The sequence below is a fragment of the Euprymna scolopes genome, chromosome 40 (assembly GCF_053919585.1).
Source record: "Euprymna scolopes isolate OS-2025 chromosome 40, ASM5391958v1, whole genome shotgun sequence".
In the NCBI taxonomy this organism is placed as follows: Eukaryota; Metazoa; Mollusca; class Cephalopoda; order Sepiida; family Sepiolidae; genus Euprymna; species Euprymna scolopes.
In genome coordinates this window covers 14,339,504-14,359,710 of record NC_136521.1, presented here as the reverse complement: position 1 = coordinate 14,359,710, position 20,207 = coordinate 14,339,504, and the positions used below count along the sequence as shown (strand labels likewise).

General features: G+C 37.1%; 1 protein-coding gene across 5 annotated transcripts in view; it reads left to right on the top strand.

Moving 5' to 3' along the window:
* The window catches only part of LOC145265384 (uncharacterized), a 145,546-nt gene that overhangs the window by 115,137 nt on the left and 10,202 nt on the right, over positions 1-20,207 (top strand). For all 5 annotated transcript variants that reach the window (XM_080121186.1, XM_080121184.1, XM_080121183.1 and 2 more), the window contains exons 4-5: positions 5,065-5,206; positions 9,444-9,577. In XM_080121186.1, coding sequence (XP_079977312.1) covers positions 5,065-5,206; positions 9,444-9,577 — 276 coding nt within the window. The remainder of the gene's footprint in view (positions 1-5,064; positions 5,207-9,443; positions 9,578-20,207) is intronic.

Here is a 20,207-nt window from a genome sequence, read left to right as displayed (position 1 = left end):
ATAGATAAACCCCATGATTTATTATACCATACCTGTTCACACTGAAACACTTATCACAATATTCTGTGGATCTATATTAAAAAACCTTGTTAAACTTTGTGATATATTTCCATTCTATGGAGGTCAGGTGCGAACGAACACCCCATAATTTTATTATACCATATTTCTTCAAACTGAAACATAATTATCAAAGTATACTTACGCAGATAGATATGAAAAGTCTTTATTAAAGTTTGTGCCTATTTCCATTCTATGGAGGCCAGGCGCGAACGCAGACCCCACAATTTGATTATACTATCCCTATTTAAGTTAAAACATACTTATCAAAGTATTCTTATGTACATCTATATCAAAAACACTTGTAATCGTTTTTTTTTATTTTATTTCCATAGTTTGTGGACCAGGCGCGAACGCATACCCCACAATTTTAATGAACCACCGTTCTGCCAGATCAAACATACCCATTTCTGTGTCTCGATACATCTTCTATCATTATATGTAATCAGTTTTTTAAAATAGTCAACCATATAGGAGCCTATTCGTGACCAGACACACACACACACATACACACACACATACACAGACATTCAGCTTTATTATATATATATATATATATATATATATATATATATATATAATCCGCATACAGTACTGTTCATTGTATCACAACTCATTAGTGTGGCTAGACAAGCACCTTTCGCCAGTCGTGAATCGAACCTACAACCATTGAGATCGACAGCTCTACCCATAAGGCTACGAATCGGTGCCCGCAAATGTCCCTCATCAAGTGCCTATTAAAAAAGTACTTTCCCATCGCTTCACAGTGCTCAAACTGCTACAAAGTGTGCCAATAAAATGTATACACTCTTTAAATTATCGCAACTTGCTACATGAATACGTTATACTACGTTCCCAAGAGATGATTAGCATTACAGAATGGCACTTCCAGCAGGATGGAGCACTTCGCCACTATTACCATGACGTAAGAGCATATCTTGATAGTCACCTGCGAAACAAATAAATAGGACGAAGAAGAAGTATTGAGTACTGGAGTATTGTCCATGCTCACCGGATTTGCCCCCCCCCCATTGATTTTTTTCTTGGGGGGGGGTCAGCATATTAAACACAGGGTTCACACCACAAAACGAGCTACAATGAATTGAAAGCAACCATTGAAAGAAGATGTGTCAAGATACCAATTGCACTGATTATGAACGTTTTCGATTCAATCAGTGAGCGTTGGCAGCTGTTCATGGACCACAATGGCCAATAATTTGAACACTTTCGATAATTAACTGGTTTCTATATTTGTTCACAGTATTTTTATGTATGAAACTTTTCTTTCTTACAATAAATGTTGGTTTTATAGTCATTTAAAAGTGTATACATTTTATTGGGATACCCTATGTGTGTGTGTGTGTGTGTGTGTGTGTGTGTGTGTGTGTGTGTGTGTGTGTGTGTGTGTGTGTGTTAAGCATAGCAACTTGTAAAATATCATTAATTTCATTTAACCAGACTGTCGTTGTCGACTTTGATTGAACTTGTATGAACCGTCGACTTCCTGATAATTAGTTTTTTCTGTCAACTGATACCATCCATCTGTCACCATCTGAAAGTCTATAAAAATTCTTTAAATTGCATCCTTTCCGAGTGGTAGAAATTATCTTGGTTCATGAATCACAGTTTATCTTTACAACGCAAAGACTGGGAAATAAGCGACCTTCTTCTCTCTCTCTTGGTGAGCCATATGTTGTTTTATACGTACAATATATTAGGTTTGAGAAGAAAGTTTTGCAGTGTTTTTAATTTTGATTTCCAATGATGTATTTTCAAATAAGTTTCTTTTTTATGTGTGTGTGTGATATCTTCATTTCATAAGTCATTTTAAACGGTGTTTTCGCTCTAATTATTTAAATTACAATCGTTTTAAAACAATTATGTCTTCTTTTCGGGATGTTGCATACAAAATGGTAAAAAAAAAAAAGCAAATTTGCATAATTTTCTTAATTCAATTCAAGCTAGGTTGAAAAGCTGCTGAAGCAGCTCGCGATATCACCGAAGCTTTTAGCCCAGGAAACACTACTGAATGTACAGCACAATAGTGGTTTAAGAAATTCCATGGTGGTGATGAGTCCTGAAGATACTGAGTGTAGTGGTCGGCCATCGGATATTGACAACGATCAATTAAGAGCCTCAGTCACGACCGTAACAATGAGGAAATAACTGCCGTTGTTACAGTTAAAAAGCGAGTTGAAGTGATTTTTTTTATTTTTTTACTTGGTTTCCTTGCGACTGAGGCTACAACGTATTGATTTCCGGCCACTAGTCTACAATATTAAAAAAAAAAACAGTTGTCTATGTGTATGTCTGTATGTTAAATTCACCTAGTTATTCTTGGTCGGCGTTGCCCTGGATGAATAATATCTAAAATTTAGAGAAAGATATTTATTCTTTTGACTTAAATCTGTACTAACTAAAGGAAAATAACTCTGATGTTGTATCAATTATGCGGACTCATTCCTCGGGAATTCAGTGTGTGTGCGTGTATGCGTGTGTATGTGTGTATATTTGTTCAGAATAAGTTGGGCGGAGGAGAAACAACGGGCTTGAAGAGGTAGTTGCTATGATGGGGATTAGATAACGATGGTTCTCGTCTTGGGAAGCGCCATGTCTTAACAAGCTTCTGGGACTGATTTTCACTTCTCATCTGAAATGTAACATCAAATCTGTTGCCAAGATCGCTGGAAAAATGAAAAAATAGTTGGATCACTCTACCGTTTCCGTAGGTATCTCACTGGTGATACTATCCTCTATCTGTATAAAAGTCAGGTATACCATAAAATGGAGTACTGTTGCCATATCTGAGCATATCTCGACGCGTCCTATCCAGTGTTGATAGAGTTTGAAACCGACTTCGAAACCTAGTGGGTGATGCCCTTTTCTCTTCTCTAAAACCTCTTTCTCACAGCAGAGACGTTACGAGCCAATCTCTGCTTTATCGCTATTTTCATGTCAAATGCTCGACTAAACTTCAATCTATGGTTTCCCGTTGCGAAACTTTCACAAAAGCACTCGACTCTTAAATCATTTCTCTCTGATAAGTTCATAAGAGTAGTGATTGATGGGTAAAAATCTAAAGCTCACAGCATTAATGCTGGAGTCCCTCAGGGATCCATCCTGGGACCATCTCTTTTTCTGATCTACATCAATGATCTTCCAAATCACATTCTAATATCATTCGTAGACATTTATGCTGACGGCACTACTATCTATGGCGATATTTCAAAGGCCGTAAACGACCAAGTTCTTTCTTATTCTCTCTCCTCCGGTCTTGAACACGTGATGCAATGCTGAAAGAGGTATTTGGTTAATTTTAATCCATCTAAAACAAAACTTCTATCTTTCCATCATCAGCGATTTGATCCTCGTCTGGCATCAATTGAAATTAATAACTCTCCTCTTAGGGAGGCTCTATGTTTTGACAAGCTTCTGATCGAAGATGAAATATGTACATCAAATCCGTTGCCAAGGCTGCTGGAAAAATGGTGGAATCGTTCTACCGTTCCAGTAAATATCTCACTGCTGATGCACTTATCTACATGTATAAGAGCCAAGTGCGTCCAAGGTTGGAGTACTGTTGCTACTTCTGGGCAGGAGCTGCTAGAAGCAGCTTATCCTGCCTTGACAGAGTTCAAAATAAACTTCTTAGCATAGTGGAGGATGTTCTTTTCTCTTCCCTGCAACCTCTTTCAGACAGAAGAGACGTTGCGAGTCTGTTTCTGCTTTATCGTTATTTTCATGTCATGTGCTCATCTGAGCTTCAATCTATGGTCCCCCCCCCCCTGTCCTGACTTTCACGAAAAACACTCGTCTAGCCAAAACCACTACCAATAAATTTCCTCACTCCTTATCTGTGCCTAAACTTAAACGTAGATTCCATGAACAAAGCTTCTTTCTTAGAACTGCGCGCCTGTGGAATTCTGTTCCGTTTTCCTGCTTCCCAACTGACTACAATATGGTTGTCTTCAAGTCTAACGTAAACCAATTCTTGATGAGTCATCCCCTTAATTAATCCAATTTATCAAATTACCACTACTATCGGTGATTGACATGTCCCGTTTGATCACTGTACAATCATTAACCCTTATCCTTGAGTGGCCATCGGGCCTTGATAAGAGGTGAAAAAAACTAAAGACGTTTCCCCCATTCTCTATCTGTGCCTAAATCTAAACGCAGATTCCATGAACAAATCTTTTTCCCCAGAACTGCCCGCCTCTAAAACACTGTTCCGTCGTCCTGCTTTCCGGTTGAATACAACGTAGTAGCCTTCAAGTCCAATATAAACAAGTTTTTGTTAAGTCGTCCCCATTATTAATCAGATTCTATCAATTTACACCATTAACAATTAATACACTACCACCTTACAATCATTAACCCTTATCCTCGAGTGGCCTTCGGGCCTTGATAAGTGGTGACTCCCAAGTAAAAGCAAAAAAGGTAAGTCGCGAGATTAGGTTTTAATAGCAATATATTATGAACCGAAGAACACCATGTAGCCCTGATAGCCTTCTGGAATATAAATCTCACTTGTCTGTTTGAATGTATGTATTTATGCATGTATTAAACTTTCGACAGAAGCGACGGATTTTCACGGTATCATTTTGAAGCTCAACCCTTCGGACGACAAATATCAAAAAATTGACTAAAAACATTAATTCCTTAACCCTCAACTGGGCACTTTTCTACAAGGAGGGGTCGCTTTTTTCACTGATATTTTCGAAAGTCATCCCTTCTTTTCGATTGACTAGGCTTAATTTAAACATTCTTCACTTCCGATTTGGAGATGGGCGCAACAGCAAAGACGTCACTTTTTTTGTTTTTATTTTTGTTTTTGTTTTCTTCGTGTGATTTTCCTCCCACGCTGTACGGGTCGAGCTTGCCTGCTTACTACCACTTTTTTTTTTCTCAACACACACCACCAAACACCCGGGCAACGCCAGGCACCCAGGCTTGTAATATGTATGGGAAAACTGTAAAATATGAAATTTTCGTTTCTCTTTTCAGAATATGCCGAAAATGAAAGATGTTTATCAAATACGCGGGTGAATGGAACCGTGAAACAGTGTTCACGCACCTGGGCTCGCCAACTGCACGCGATTATTTTGCACGATCCCCCCCGGGCGCAAATGTATAAAAGAACTTGCAGGTAAGGCAACCAATGATTAAAAAAGGTGATGACTTCTCTACCAAACCGTCCGCCTTACATCAAACACGTGTGCCATGATCATTTATTCCTTAATTTTGTATGAAACAGATTATTCTACCATTGGAATTGGTTTCTCCGATATCTTTCTAATTAGAATCTTTTATAGAAATACATCGAGTACTTACGGGAGGGACCACGTAGTGGGTCAAAATGCTGTTCCATCTGGCAGGGGGTGGAAGAGTGTTGCTAGATAGTAGTAATAGTAGTAGTAGTAGTAGTAGTAGTAGTAGTAGTAGTAGTAGTAGTGGTGAAATGCCGTCATAACGTCCAGCAAAGGTCCGTGGAGAAAAGTTTAGATGATGCAGACGAAGGACAGAGCGTCTCATCGGGCGTCCTGGTCAAGGATAAGGCCTCAAATGTGGTTGATTAGATGTTGGTTTAAGGAAGAAAGAAAAGATTAAGAACGTAACTTGGTAGAGTTATCTGCCCCTGGCCCTCTCTCTCTCTCTCTCTCTCTCTCTCTCTCTCTCTCTCTCTCTCTCTCTCTCTCTGTGACGGAATGGTCATTGCTGTCCGGTCGTGGACTTTTTCACGAATCGTCGCGATTCTGAGCAACTCAGCTATTCTAATGTCCGCGATGTCCTTGACGTTGTCGGACATTTTTGTTTCTGGTCTTCCACGTCCTCTTTTACCAGAGATTGTACGAAAGAGCAGACCTTTTGTTAGGTCGTCTTTTTTGGCCACATGTCTCAAAAATCGTAATTTCCTGCCACATTGATGTTGTCCAATCTACTCAAGAACCCATTCGTTTATACGTTTGCCCACCCAGCTTACACGAAGAGGTCTACAGTAGAACCACAGTTGAAAAACAGCAATTTTCCTCTTGTTGACTTTGTTCAAGACACAACATTCTGCTCCATATGTTGCTATTGAGAATACCAAAGCTTGCAGGAGTCGTTTCTTTGTGCGTTGTGAAATGGAGCTGTCTTTCCAGATATTGGTTAGCGCAATCATTGTGTCTTTGCCATTGCAATATTTTCCTGTTGACTGTTTTCCTCCGACTTATAGTGTATATCTTTTCAAGATTGATGTCAACAGGTATTTCCGGTGTTAATCACTTTTCTTTTTAGTTATTTACATTAAATGACCATGTTTGACTGAAATCGACTGTTCAATAAGAAAAGGATCACTATCTTCCATAAATAAAACCAACATTTCCATTGCTAAATATATACCAACTTTTATTCAAGGGAACACTGTAACGTAACGAAAATTGTTTAGTAAGCTAGCGTTTGTCGATAAACGAATGTTGTATCCTGGAGCTCAATTCTAGCCGGGCGCTTGTGATTTAAATGACGAGAACAGGATAAAACAACCTCTCCTGGGGTGATCAATTTTGGTGTCATATTTTTTATTCCAAGCTTCGTTGGCGCGCAGTGATTTTGATTCTGCGCCGCACGTCCTAACTTTGACGCAATTACTAGTTGCGCGTGCACAAACCCAACTTAATCAAACAACAAATACTGCGCCTATAAATAAAAGCGGCGCCTCACGCAACTGCTATAAGCGCACACAACTGCCCGCGCGGGCCTCCGTGGCCCGGGCGACAAGATCAAAGTGTAGTATCTGTTCCGACAGATGCTGCAAGCTATGACTAGCAAAGACCAGATGTGGGGGCAGCCTCACATGCCTGACCTTTAACCAGCTCCCATTTCCCACCTCTCGGGAGCTGGTCCCCTTTTTCCCTTCCCCCTCCCTTCACCCCTCACATTAAAAATCGGCCTTGTGCCTAATTTGCTCGGTGGGGGAGCAAATAAATACCATCTGTTCCGACAGATGCTGCAAGCTATGACTAGCAAAGACCAGATGTGGGGGCAGCCTCACATGCCTGACCTTTAACCAGCTCCCATTTCCCACCTCTCGGGAGCTGGTCCCCTTTTTCCCTTCCCCCTCCCTTCACCCCTCACATTAAAAATCGGCCTTGTGCCTAATTTGCTCGGTGGGGGAGCAAATAAATACCATCTGTTCCGACAGATGCTGCAAGCTATGACTAGCAAAGACCAGATGTGGGGGCAGCCTCACATGCCTGACCTTTAACCAGCTCCCATTTCCCACCTCTCGGGAGCTGGTCCCCTTTTTCCCTTCCCCCTCCCTTCACCCCTCACATTAAAAATCGGCCTTGTGCCTAATTTGCTCGGTGGGGGAGCAAATAAATACCATCTGTTCCGACAGATGCTGCAAGCTATGACTAGCAAAGACCAGATGTGGGGGCAACCCCACATGCCTGACCATTAACCAGCCCCCATTTCCCACCTCTCGGGAGCTGGTCCCCTTTTTCCCTTCCCCCTCCCTTCACTCCTCACATTAAAAATCGGCCTTGTGCCTAATTTGCTCGGTGGGGGAGCAAATAAATACCATCTGTTCCGACAGATGCTGCAAGCAAAGACTAACTATGACTAGCAAAGACCATATGTGGGGATAACCCCACATATCTGAACTTGGTCAATGTAGGGACCACCCTACGACCACAGTTACTATCCAGCTCCCATTTCCCACCTCTCGGGCGCTGGATCCCCCTTTTCCCTCCCCCCTCCCTCTCTCTTCACATTAAAAAACGGCCTTGTGCCTAATTTGCTCAGTGGGGAAGCAAATAAATCCAGACAAGATCAAAGTGTAGTATCTTTCCGGCAGATACTGCAATCAAAGACCATATGTGGGGGTAACCCCACATATCAGACGTTGATCAATGTAGAGGCAACCCTTCATACCAATTGTCACTACCCAGCTCCCGTTTCCCACCCATCGGGAGCTGGTCCCTTTTTCCCTCCCCCTCCCTTTCTCTCCACATTAAAAAACGGCATTGTGCCTAATTTGCTCAATGAGGAAGCAAATGAATACAACTGCTATAAGCGCAGACTTTTTATAGTGCTTTATGATCTGCACTTGCTGCTGCTGCTGCTGCTGTTGTTGTTGTTGTTGTTGTTGTTGTTGCTGCTGCTGCTGAGGAGGAGGAGGAGGAGGAGGGGCATCATTCATTCATTCATTTCGTATGAATCAGCTGATTATTGTTGGCATTTGTTTCCCCGATATCTTTCTAATTATAATTATTCCTATAAAGAACATCGGGCACTTACAGGAGGGACTATGTGAAGGTTGCTAACGTCCCCAAGTGAAAGTGTTTCTGTTGAACGAACTCGATTTGTATATTGTTTTGTTTTTTTTTCTTTTTTTACAAGGGATTCACCGTTTATCAATGCCCAAATGCCATTTAAAAATAAGGGTTACTGCCATTGGTCAGTGAATTGTAAAACATTCACAGCAAAAACTCATCTTTCTACCACAATTGCAAAGAACGTTCCTTTCTCCATTCATGTGTATAGCATGTGACGTTTTGAAAGGATCTGATTTATCGGCTCGATTGACACAGGAAGAGTCGATATTGGTTTCTATTGCACGAGCTAAGGTTTTCAGGGGTTTTGTAGGTGTGTCAAGGAATAACCAGGGTCAGCACGAAAGATCTTACATCTCATTGTCAACATAGTTTATTTCGATGACTAAAATTCAAATTCATCTTATGCGAATTATGCGGATTATTGTTCTCATCTCGAGTGTTATTTTTACCATCTTCAGTGCGAGCGATTCTCAAAAATACATTTGCGAATTAGTTAAGACTTCTATCCGGTCAGGGTTGACGGAACGAGAGCATGCTACCCCCGTGGATTAAATAAAGGCTTCCGTTCGAAATTCCGTGCAAATTCCTGAGTTCAATAGAAAGATTTTTATGTTCAACATGATACAACTTAAGAAGGTCGGAACTTACATTGCTGGAAACGTTGTGAAAATAGCAGTAAGGGTGAGAACAGTAGTCCGAATAATCCAAACAATACGAATGATCAATCCTCATCTCAAAAATTCGGCAAAAGTTATAGCCTGTTGATTTCGAATGTGTACTTTATACCTAGTTGATGGTTGAATATGGTTAAATTTGTGTTCATTTTCGCATTAAATAATAATCCTTGTTAATCCTTATCAATCTTTAATTGTATATCGAACGAATACCGTAATACTTAGTTCTTTTCGTTTATCATAAAAAGGTCCATACAAAATTTCAGCCAGATCGGCCTAGTAGCTTCCGAGAAAAAGTGGAACGGATAGATAAACAGACTAAATATAAATAAATAAAAGTTTGAAACGGCAATTGATTATTTTTAAGCTTTTTTTTTTTTTCTGCTGCCAGGATTCTACACGACTATCGCAATTGTCTGCGAACCGGGATCGAACGCTTCTGCTCCAAAGATGCCTCTCACGTAATGGTGAAAATGTGGGACCTTTCCCTCGGCCCTTTCCGAAAGAAAATGATGTGCGACCAAGGTGAGTTTCCGTCGAACACTGATCGGGGCTTCTTTGCTATAATCCCAAACAAAAATGATTATTTTATTTTGGCAATCCTGCAGTATAATTAACAGCAAAAAATCGAAACTATATATATATATATATATATATATATATATATATATATAGTTTGAATATATATATATATATATATATATATATATATATATATATATATATATATAACGAGTAACTTTTACTAAAAATTTTCTACCGACCTGTATAATTTTAAAATATGGAAATTGATAATAAGATTTATTGTCTCTGATTATATTATTGTTACTTTGACCGAAAAAAAAGGTCAGTCAAAGACAGTTGTAAATTTTGTTGAGAAGTGGTCACTAATTTCACACTTCAAAAAGAGTAACAAAAGTGATTATCCGAATCCGACCACTAACCCTATGTCCGGGGGCTTGCCAGAAGGACATAGGGAATGTTGGAAGGTAAGTCATTTTCTGTTAACTATTTTTAAGAGTTGAAACACTAACGAAAACAAAAATACGTCGGTCATATTGCTTTCTAACTGTACCTGAAAGACAGATATCGACGAAATCATTAAAAACAAAATGTTAAAACAGTTTCAGAACTTTAAAACTATACAGATCAGTATGAAATCAATGTTTAATGCGTTTGATAGAAGGTATTTGTACTATATTTTGTTTTATTTCGTTCTTCTCGGCTGTCAACTATACTGCATGATTGTCCTTTGTCTTTTTTTTATAGTCCAAAGTTTGGGCATTGGCATTTGAATATTCATGGACTATTAGAACCTCGGTTTGTTTCAATTACAGTATATTTTACTTGCCATAAGCATATTTTCATACGACTATAGATAAATACTTATTTTTAAATTCCTCGACAATAACATCTTTGCGCTACTTTTACGTCTCCTTACGAAGATTAAAACCTACGCACAATACTACTGAACCATATGTCTAGTATCCTTATTCCAATTTTGAACAAACTCTATTATATGATTATAGAAAATGTCTTAAATTTAAAATAATCTCTACTATTATATAAAAGTCACTTTGTGTGTGAGTTCCTTCCTCATGGGTTCCGAAACGGCTGAGCCTATCTTTTGCAAATTTCACACAGAGCTAATTTATATGTCTGGCAGTGTTCTTAGATATGTTTGGTACAGAAATTCATTCGATAGGTATTGAACATTGAAAAAGTCCGATCCTAAAAATAGTCTTTCTTTCTTATAGATGAAAAAGAAGAATTTTTACAGGGGAGTATTTTACGTTACACCGGCCAAGGGAAATGATAAAATGTCAGCTAATCATTTCTTCTTTTAAAAAAAAACTGAATTATTGACATCTAGAAAAGTGGTAGAGCATTCGACTACAGATCGAGTGATCCCGTGTTCAAGCTCATGTGTACCTTACTATTTTATTTTAATTTTTCTTTATTAATGAGTCCATTTTACAATAAAAGAAGAGACACCATTTAAAATCGCTGCAAATCATTTCTTCGTTGGCATATTTAAAAAAAAAAAACTAAACATTAATCAGAACAATCGATTTGTTATTGTCAAAAAATGTTTAGTAAAACAAGAAATTAACACATTTGAAGTGTTCTTATGCAAATAATCCTGCTGCTGTAAAACGACAAATCAATTTGAATTATTTTAAATTTACAAAAAAAAAAAAAAAAAGTACCCGCAAAAATAGTTATTCAAATGTCTAGGCCGTTTGTATACATTCTTCAAAGAGATATCTTTGGTTAATTCTATTTTAAGAAAATTTGTTAAAAAAAAAAAAATAGTATCGTTTCTTTACGATCTCTGTATTATTATTTATTTATTTATTTATTTTACATAGGCATCACCACATTATCAAGGCCAAGAGGCCACTCAAGGATAAGGGTTAAAGAGTGTACAGTAGAAATTGGACAATATAGTAATCATTAGTAATGAAAATTTGGTAAATTTGATAACTTATATGGAACGGCTCATCAAGAACTTATTTACGTTAGACTTGAAGACAACCATATTGTAGTCAGCCGGAAAGCAGGAAAACGGAAGACAATTCCACAGGCGTGCAGTTCTAAGAAAGAAGCTTTGTTCATGGAATCTACGTTTAGGTTTAGGCACAGATAAAGAGTGGGGGGAATTATTGATACTGTTTACAGCTAGACGAGTGTTTCTTGTGAAAGTTTAGCGAGGGGGGGACCATAGATTGAATACAGATGTCTCCAAAGTTTTCAAACGGGGGCCATATTGCTGAATTTTTAGAGCCACACAGGCCAAAATAAAAAAAAAATGACGTGTTTAAAAATGTCTCGCTTATTAACTTTGTTTTTTAGTGAAACTGTTTCTCCAAAACCTCATTGTTTAATAATTTTCTGAGCAAATAGAAAAACCACCAGACTTTTTCACACATTTCCATTTTTTTTATATTTCCTGAATTATTATTATAATTTAATTATTTTATTATTATAATTTAATTATTTTATTATTATAATTTAATTATTTTATTATTATAATTTAATTTTTTATATTGTTTTCCATAAGAGCTTCACGAGCCACATTAAAGACTTTGCCGGGCCGGATTTGGCCCGCGCACGATAGTTTGCAGACCGCTATTTGAATATATTTCACTTATTTACGGACTTAACTAACTGATAATTTATCCTAATGATAGATTTTTTTATCACTTGACCTCATATTATAAATGTTATTTTTAACTTTTCTTTCAAGTAGAACGTGCAATCACAGCTATATTAGACATTATTGCCCTAAAAAAATACCTCTAACCAGCAATATACCTCTAGACGGGCAACGCCGGGTGAATACCGTTAGTATCTGTATAATCTGAACTAGTGGATAAATGGGTGAGTTTAGCTAGTCACCAGAGCATTAGCAACAATATTTGGAGCTGAGACAAGTTTGGGGTTGGAGTTGACATACTACAACCAAAAATAAAAAATAGGCTTTTAACTTTCAACTGATGTACTTTGTTGTCTAACTTGTGTTAATCTTACAAATATGGATTGTGTCAAGAAATGCTAGTGTGACAACACGTGGTCCTACCGACAGGCCACCGACCCCTAAACGTCGTGTATGCCGTGGATTTTTCGATCAACTTCTTATCTTCTTGTGGCCGTATCGTCATTTTCTCCCTGGTCAACAAGTAGAAAAATAAAATGAAACAAACATAAGACAAACACAACGCCAAGGTTTCACATATATCTGACAGATGGACTTGTGTGTGTGTATGTGTGTGTGTATGTGTGTATGTGTGTATGTGTGTGTGTATCCATAGCCCCCCCCCCTGCATTCTGTAAAGGCTATGCTCGTCTGTCAGTCGTCAGTTCATCTCGATCTCTGTCTCGCTGCCAGATCTGAAACTGCCCATGCGTCGTCAACCGCTCTCAACTATCAACTCACAACTACCTGGCGTCGCAATCTCAAGTCCCCCACCCCGGTTAACCGGAAGTTACCATTCCCTCTCTAAGCGTCTCATTGATCACCTATCCCCCGTCAAGTGTTGTTGATTCTCTTTTTATCCGTTCTGTAGGTTTCTATTGTCATTTGCAAATCATAAACTCGCTCTAAAAATACCTAGCAATTCATGTTTTATCATTACCTATTCATTGTTTATTGTAAATCATTTCCTATGTGTCTATTGTCCCCTTAGCACTCAGTGACCTAAGTCATCTTCATAGTATTACATTAGTGCGAATGATAAAAACTAGCGGGACCTGTGGAAATCCCACAGGGAAATCATTCATATGTAATCTATTGATGTTGGCATTCTGTAGATGTTCATGGTAAATGGAGATGCTATGATATTATTGTAGCTTTTTTTTTTTAAATTGCAAATGTATTTATCTAAGTTAGCACGAACGTCCGGAAAAGCCCGGTCGTAAAATACGCTTAAATATAATATTTTAATTCTTTCAGATTTCGTATGTATAGAGTTAATGTTCTATCTATTTTTATATATTATAAAGTTGCGATTTCAAAAATAAATAAATTATATATATATATATATATATATATATATATATATATATATATATATATATATATATATATTATATCCATATGACTTTCGTGCATTAGCTTGAATCGAAACCGAAATACAAACTTATGAAATATATATATATATATATATATATAAACTTGAGGTCCTTCAGCCATAATCGAAACCGAAACCAAAACTTATGAAGAACTCTTGATAAAATTATTCATAAAAAAAATATAGATTACTGGAGTGCCATTGGTTATAATCGAAACCGAAATTAAAACTTATGAAGAATTCTTGATAATTTATTTTATAAAAAATACCTGACCTACGTGTCATCAGCTATAAATGAAACCGAAACCAAAACCTATGAAGAATTCTTGGTAAAATTATTTCTTACAAGAAATTGAAGTACATAACAATTAAACGACCCGGATATAAGCGTGATACACAAAAGAGCATACACGCTATCGTATTAATATATAGATTCTTAATTGTTAATAACACGGTGTATCACTTTAATTGTTCCAATTTCTCGATCTTGTAAGATTGGTTTTCTCTATCGTTCTAAACACTTTATCACCCTCGAGGTCATTTTCTATCTCCACAAATCTGTCATCGGATCATGGCTAGAGCACTGTTGTCATATGTGATGAATTTCTACCCAATTTGAGGGTCTTTGATAGGGTTCAGAAAGATATCTGTAATTTGGTTGGCCTCACACTTTCTTTTTCTCTGCCTCCTCTATTTTATAGACGTTATGTTGCTAGTCTCAGTCTCTTCTATAATTGTAGTCTGATAATCGTTTAACATAAGACAAGTTATAAGGATTACTTAGTTTTGCTATCGTCGTCCTGTCGTGTCGGGCCAGGTGACAATATATCTTATATCTAACGCCGAACTTCTCTCGACAGCCAGATCTCTTCCTCTAAATATATTTACTTTTGACCGGAAATCCTAAATTTCTTATCTTTCTGACATTCACCCCCAGCTGACCACCGGTACAGGCTACATCTGTTTTATTCTCAGGTTATCGTTATCTGGCTATTCAGAAACAAACAATCCACTGTCAAGGCGCTGGTATACGTTTTTTGAGAAATTCAATCTATTTCAAACAATCTATTTTTGTTTACTTGATTTATTCGCATTTATTCGCTGCTTCCTTTGTTCCAGCTTCTTTGCCTCGTTGATCTAGTGATCTTCATAAATCCGCTGCTCAGGTATCTCGTTATATTCTTATTTTAGTAGCATATTCTTATTTTAGTAGCATTTTTTCAAGAACTGCAGGCTTGTGGAAATATTTTCTTGCTGACTGTTTTCCTCCGATTATAGTCTATATCTTTTCAAGATTAATGTCAATATGTATTTCCGGTTTTCACGTTAATCACCTTCCGTTCTTTTTATCTCTTTACATCAAGTGGCATCATGCTTTGTCTGAAGCTATTTTCATTTAAAAAAATCTCAACGGTGTACGTAACAATAATTCAAATAATACATTCTATCAATCCTCATATATATAAAAAAAAAAATACTTATGCATAATACAGACCGTGCTATAATCTAATAAGATTTTCAAGTTAAATTCCAGTTTTACGGTATTTTTGCATATTAAATCGTTAGATGAGCACAGAATAGTTACAAAACGCCCTCTTCTCTGAATGTTAAGAATGGGTTTTTGGATAATAGTTTTATTAATTCAGCACGGTCCGTATTCAGCATGTCTCAAAACTCCGAAATATAAAATTCGTTTGGGTATCGAAATGGACCGAGATTCTGATAAGAGTGTATATATCACTACCAGAATATCCACACCAATGACGTCACTATTTTAAAGAAATGGGAATTTGTTTTCGTGATGGTGACATCGTAAAGAAGTACACTTTTGTCACGCTTTACAGTGATTTTTTTTTTGCATCGTAGTCACCACTTATCAAGGCCCGGAAGCCACTCGGGGATAAGGGTTATTGTGTGTACAGTAATTAATGGGATAGTATCGTAGTAATCGTTAGTATTGGAGATTTGATAAAGTGACTTACTTAAGGTGACGGTACATCAGGAATTTGTTTATGTTGGACTTGAAGACATCCAAGTTGTAGTCAGGTGGGAAACAGGCAAACGGAGGAGAGTTCCACATGCGTGCACTTCTAAGAAAGAAGCTTTGTTCATGGAATCTACGTTTTGATTTTGGCACAGATAAAGAGTGGAGAAAATTATTGACAGTGGTTTCAGCTAGATGGGTGTTTTCTGTGAAAGATTCAAAATTATCAATATTTTAGATCTTTTTATAGAATACCTCCACCAGCTGTTCACTGCATGAAAAAGCAAAAGTCCTTTCCAAAACTGTAAATTTTATTAATAAACTAGCAGAGGTGCCTAGCCTTGCCCGGTCGTAAAATACTCTTAAATATAATATTTTAATTCATGCAGATTTAATATATCTTATGATAGAGTAAACTGATTAGGAACGTTTTCGATTCAATCAGTGAGCGTTGTCAGCTGTTCATGGACCACAATGGCCAATAATTTGAACACTTTCGATAATTAACTGGTTTCTATATTTGTTCACAGTATTTTAATGTATGAAACTTTTCTTTCTTACAATAAATATTGGTTTTATAGTCATTTAAAGAATGTATACATTTTATTGGGACCCCCTGTAAACACACACACACATACATATATATATATATATATACACACACATACATATATATACACGTATATATACATATATATATACACACACATATATATATATACATACATATATATACACACATATACACACACACATATATGTGTGTGTATGTATGTGTGTATGTGTGTGTGTGTGTTGTCATCCACAAACAGGACTGTTTCGTTTTATCACAACTCATCAGTGCGGCTAGACATACACCTTTCCCTAGCTGTATCGAACTTAGAAACGTCGCGTTGACAGTCGACAGCTCTAACCATCAGAGCACGAATCAGTGTTGTAATTCACCTCTTATTCCTTTTTTTTTTAAAGATAGAACCGCTCGATCGTCAAAGAAAAGATTCGAGACAAGCAAAAAAGGACGGCCGGGCGGTCCACGGATGTTTATAATTTTTATATAAATTGGATGAAATTCAGCAATATTCACTATTATTTTTCTCGATAATTTAGTCCTCACGTCAATTCACACTTATAGCTTTCCAACATGAGACGGTGGGTTCCTTTTTGACGATTATTGCGTCGCTTAAAAAAGTTCCAATGAATTCGAGTTTATGAGAACCATGACTCTAAACCCCTAACTCAAACCTGTTGATTTATTGTTTCACGGCCTTGGAAGAAGTAAATTGCTGACGTTTTGTCATGCAGTGCATGACTCATGCACCGTAGTAGGGAGCGACAGTAAGTTCATCTTGGAGAGCTGAAATGTAGTTTGAAATTTGAATTTCTAATGTTTATACCCGACATTCGCTGTTTAATCTATATAATTATAAACTATGTGGACCGTCCAATCTGCTTGCTTGCTTGCTTGAATCTTGTCTTCCAGGATCGGGCAATTCCATCTTTAATATAAATCTCACCTGTCTGTTTAAATGTATGTATGCATGTATGTGCGAATGAACTCTTTTACTGGGTCAACAGCCAACTAGCACCGTGTATATTTGTGTGTGTGTGTGTGTGTGTGTGTGTGTGTGTGTGTGTGTGTGTGTGTGTGTGTGTGTGTGTGTGTTGGGGTGGAGAGGGCTCCCGTAAGCCGTGGTGAAGGCAACCTTTCTAGTAGAAGCAAATCTCTGATTTTAAAAACCATAAAGCGGGAGACCAGTAACCGCATTAAGCTGGTCTGCAGTTTAATTTGTTGCTGGCTATCTTGCTCTTGCTTGTTGCTGGATCTGAACATTTGGAACCGAGAGAGAGACTTAGCTGTCGTACTCTGTAACATCATCTTTGTATAGATACTCCCTCAGGCATTTGGGCTCATGGATTTTAAATGTCTGAGGGAGTAGCACTCGTCTGATAAGACGTTGCAAGCATCATGTATGTATGTATGTATGTATGTATGTATGTATGCATGCATGTATGTATGCCTAAAACCTTTGACAGAAGCGACAGATTTTCACAAGATAATATCGTTTTGAAGCTCGACCCTTCGGACGACAAATATCGAAACGTTGTCTGAAAACAGTAATTCCGTCACCTTCAACTGGGTACTTTTCTACAGAGAGGGGTCGCTTTTTTTTCGCCGATATTTACGAAAGTCATCCCATCTTTTCGATTGACTAGCCTTAATTTAAACATTCATCACTTCCGGTTTGCGATGGGCGCAACAGCAAAGACGGAATTTTATTATTATTTTTTTTTTCACGTTCTTTTCCTCCTTCGCGGTACGATTTACAGGCCTGCTTACTACCATTTTTTTTTTTTTTTTTTTTTTTGCTCAACACACACCTTCAAACTCCCGCCGGGCACTCACGCTAGTCTTTTACAAAAGGGATAGCAGATGAATTTATGCGTGTGGGCATTGCTAAAAGGCTAAGGACAGAGGCTGGAGAGTTGTATATTTTGATTTTGATTCTAGCTGATGGCACCCAAGTCATATATATGTATTTATAATTTTAGTATCACTACTATATATTAGCTTTAATATAATAATCGATAGGTAATTGTCGCTATAATAATAAATACGTAGTCTGCATGAATTAAAATATCATATTTAAGCGTATCGGGCAACGCCTGGTGGCCTATTAGTTTTATTTCTAAAAAGGAAGATCTATTGGCTTATTTTCATTCAGAATTTTTTGTTTTTTTTGTTTTTTTTTAGAATTCCTATTTTTTCATTTTTGGCGGGGAGGGTGTTTTCGAAAAGTCATCAGTTTTTGTATTATTCCATGGAATTATTACTTGAAATTAAACTTTTAAGGCTTCAAAATTGTAAATTAGAAAATATTTTATGAACTGACTTGAAGTGTAAGTATTATGGTTCATTTGTGACCCTTTTCTCAAACGACTTTATGCTATTAAAAAAAAAGGGAAAATGTGGGGGGGGTCTTCTATTTTTATTTTTATTTTATTCTTTTGTTTTTTGTTTTATTTTTTATGTTTTATTTTTTGTTTTTATATTTTTTTATTGGCACTAAACATTGTATAGCAGTAGTCGCTTTCTTTTTTTTTCTTTTTTTCTTTTTTTTTTTTTTTTTTTTGTTGCTATTTTGCTTTTATTCAAATCATAACCTTACCCAGGGGCGGGGAACCATTTACACCAGGGTAGAAGTGCATGCGGAGAATAGAACAGACTCTTTCTAGAAAAAATAATAGACGAGTATTTAATGGAGGAAAGAATCTTTTTATTACAACACACGCGTATTGATTAGATATGCGATTAAGGTGCGGTCATACATATCCATTTCGTTTGGACCATGAGCTCGTAGGTGACTCTTAAGATCAACAACAGATCTGGATAGCTGAAATCAAACATGGCAGGTTTGTTCAAAAAGGTCAGTATACGTACATGTATATATATCATCATCATCATCATCATCTGCAACATCATCATCATCACCATCATCATCATCACTATCATCATTATTATCATCAACATCGTCATCATTATCAACAACATCAGCAGCATACTATCATCATCATCATCATCAACATCATCATCGTCATCATTATTCGATTTAACGTCCATTTTAGATGCCTTAAGAGAATAGGCGCTAATTAACTCAACCTTAGTGTGAAATACAGATGACATATTTTTATATTAATATAACATAATGTAGCCAGCATTTTAAAAGTTGGGCCTAAATAGCATTTAATCTGACAGATTAAACTTTGATTGTAGCCTACCAATTTTCATTGGTTATTGCCGTTACATGTTATTGGTAATAAACTAACGCTCTTCACTGAAATTCATCGTTTAAAAATAATTAATCTGGTACACCATTTTCACGGGATAGAATTGGATGGAAAGAACAGAACGGACTTTTTTCCAGAAAAGATATTTTCAATCAGTATTCAATATTTTCAATAATATTTTCAATCAGTATTCAATATTTTCATAACGAAACGTGAACACATTGATTTCTGTGATAGGTTCCTTAGAGGTAACTCTTTTGACCAGCTACAGATCAACGCTAGAATATGCCTATTTGGGGAATTGTCGATCAGCGGTGCATTGGGAAAGATACAAATTGTCATAAAGAATTACTGTAAAAAAATATTTTTCTCAAAACTTTTGTCGTTATTTGAGGAAATGAATTCAAACATTAAAATAATAGTGAATTCTGTCTAGAGTTATCCCAAAATATAAGTTGGTAAAATAATCAGTTAGAGGTAATAGAGATTGAGGCTACAATACCCACTTGAGGACAGTAACCAGTTCAGGCAGTTGGTGGCTCGGAGGTCGCCTGCGATAAATTAGAGAAATTGGAGTTGAAACCAGGCGAGAGTAGAGAGTGCAGAGAAGAAAATCGCTAGAGAGTGACGCGACCACATAGCTGGCGTTAAACAACGTGTGGTGTTTCCTTCTTCTACGCTAATGGTATCACATACACACGCACACACAGAGCTTAACTGATTGACATAAAGTACTCGTCTTGTATTGCTTTACCGCACCGCGATAACGAAAATTATGTGCTGTGACCAGGATTCTACCCTGTTTTTTTTG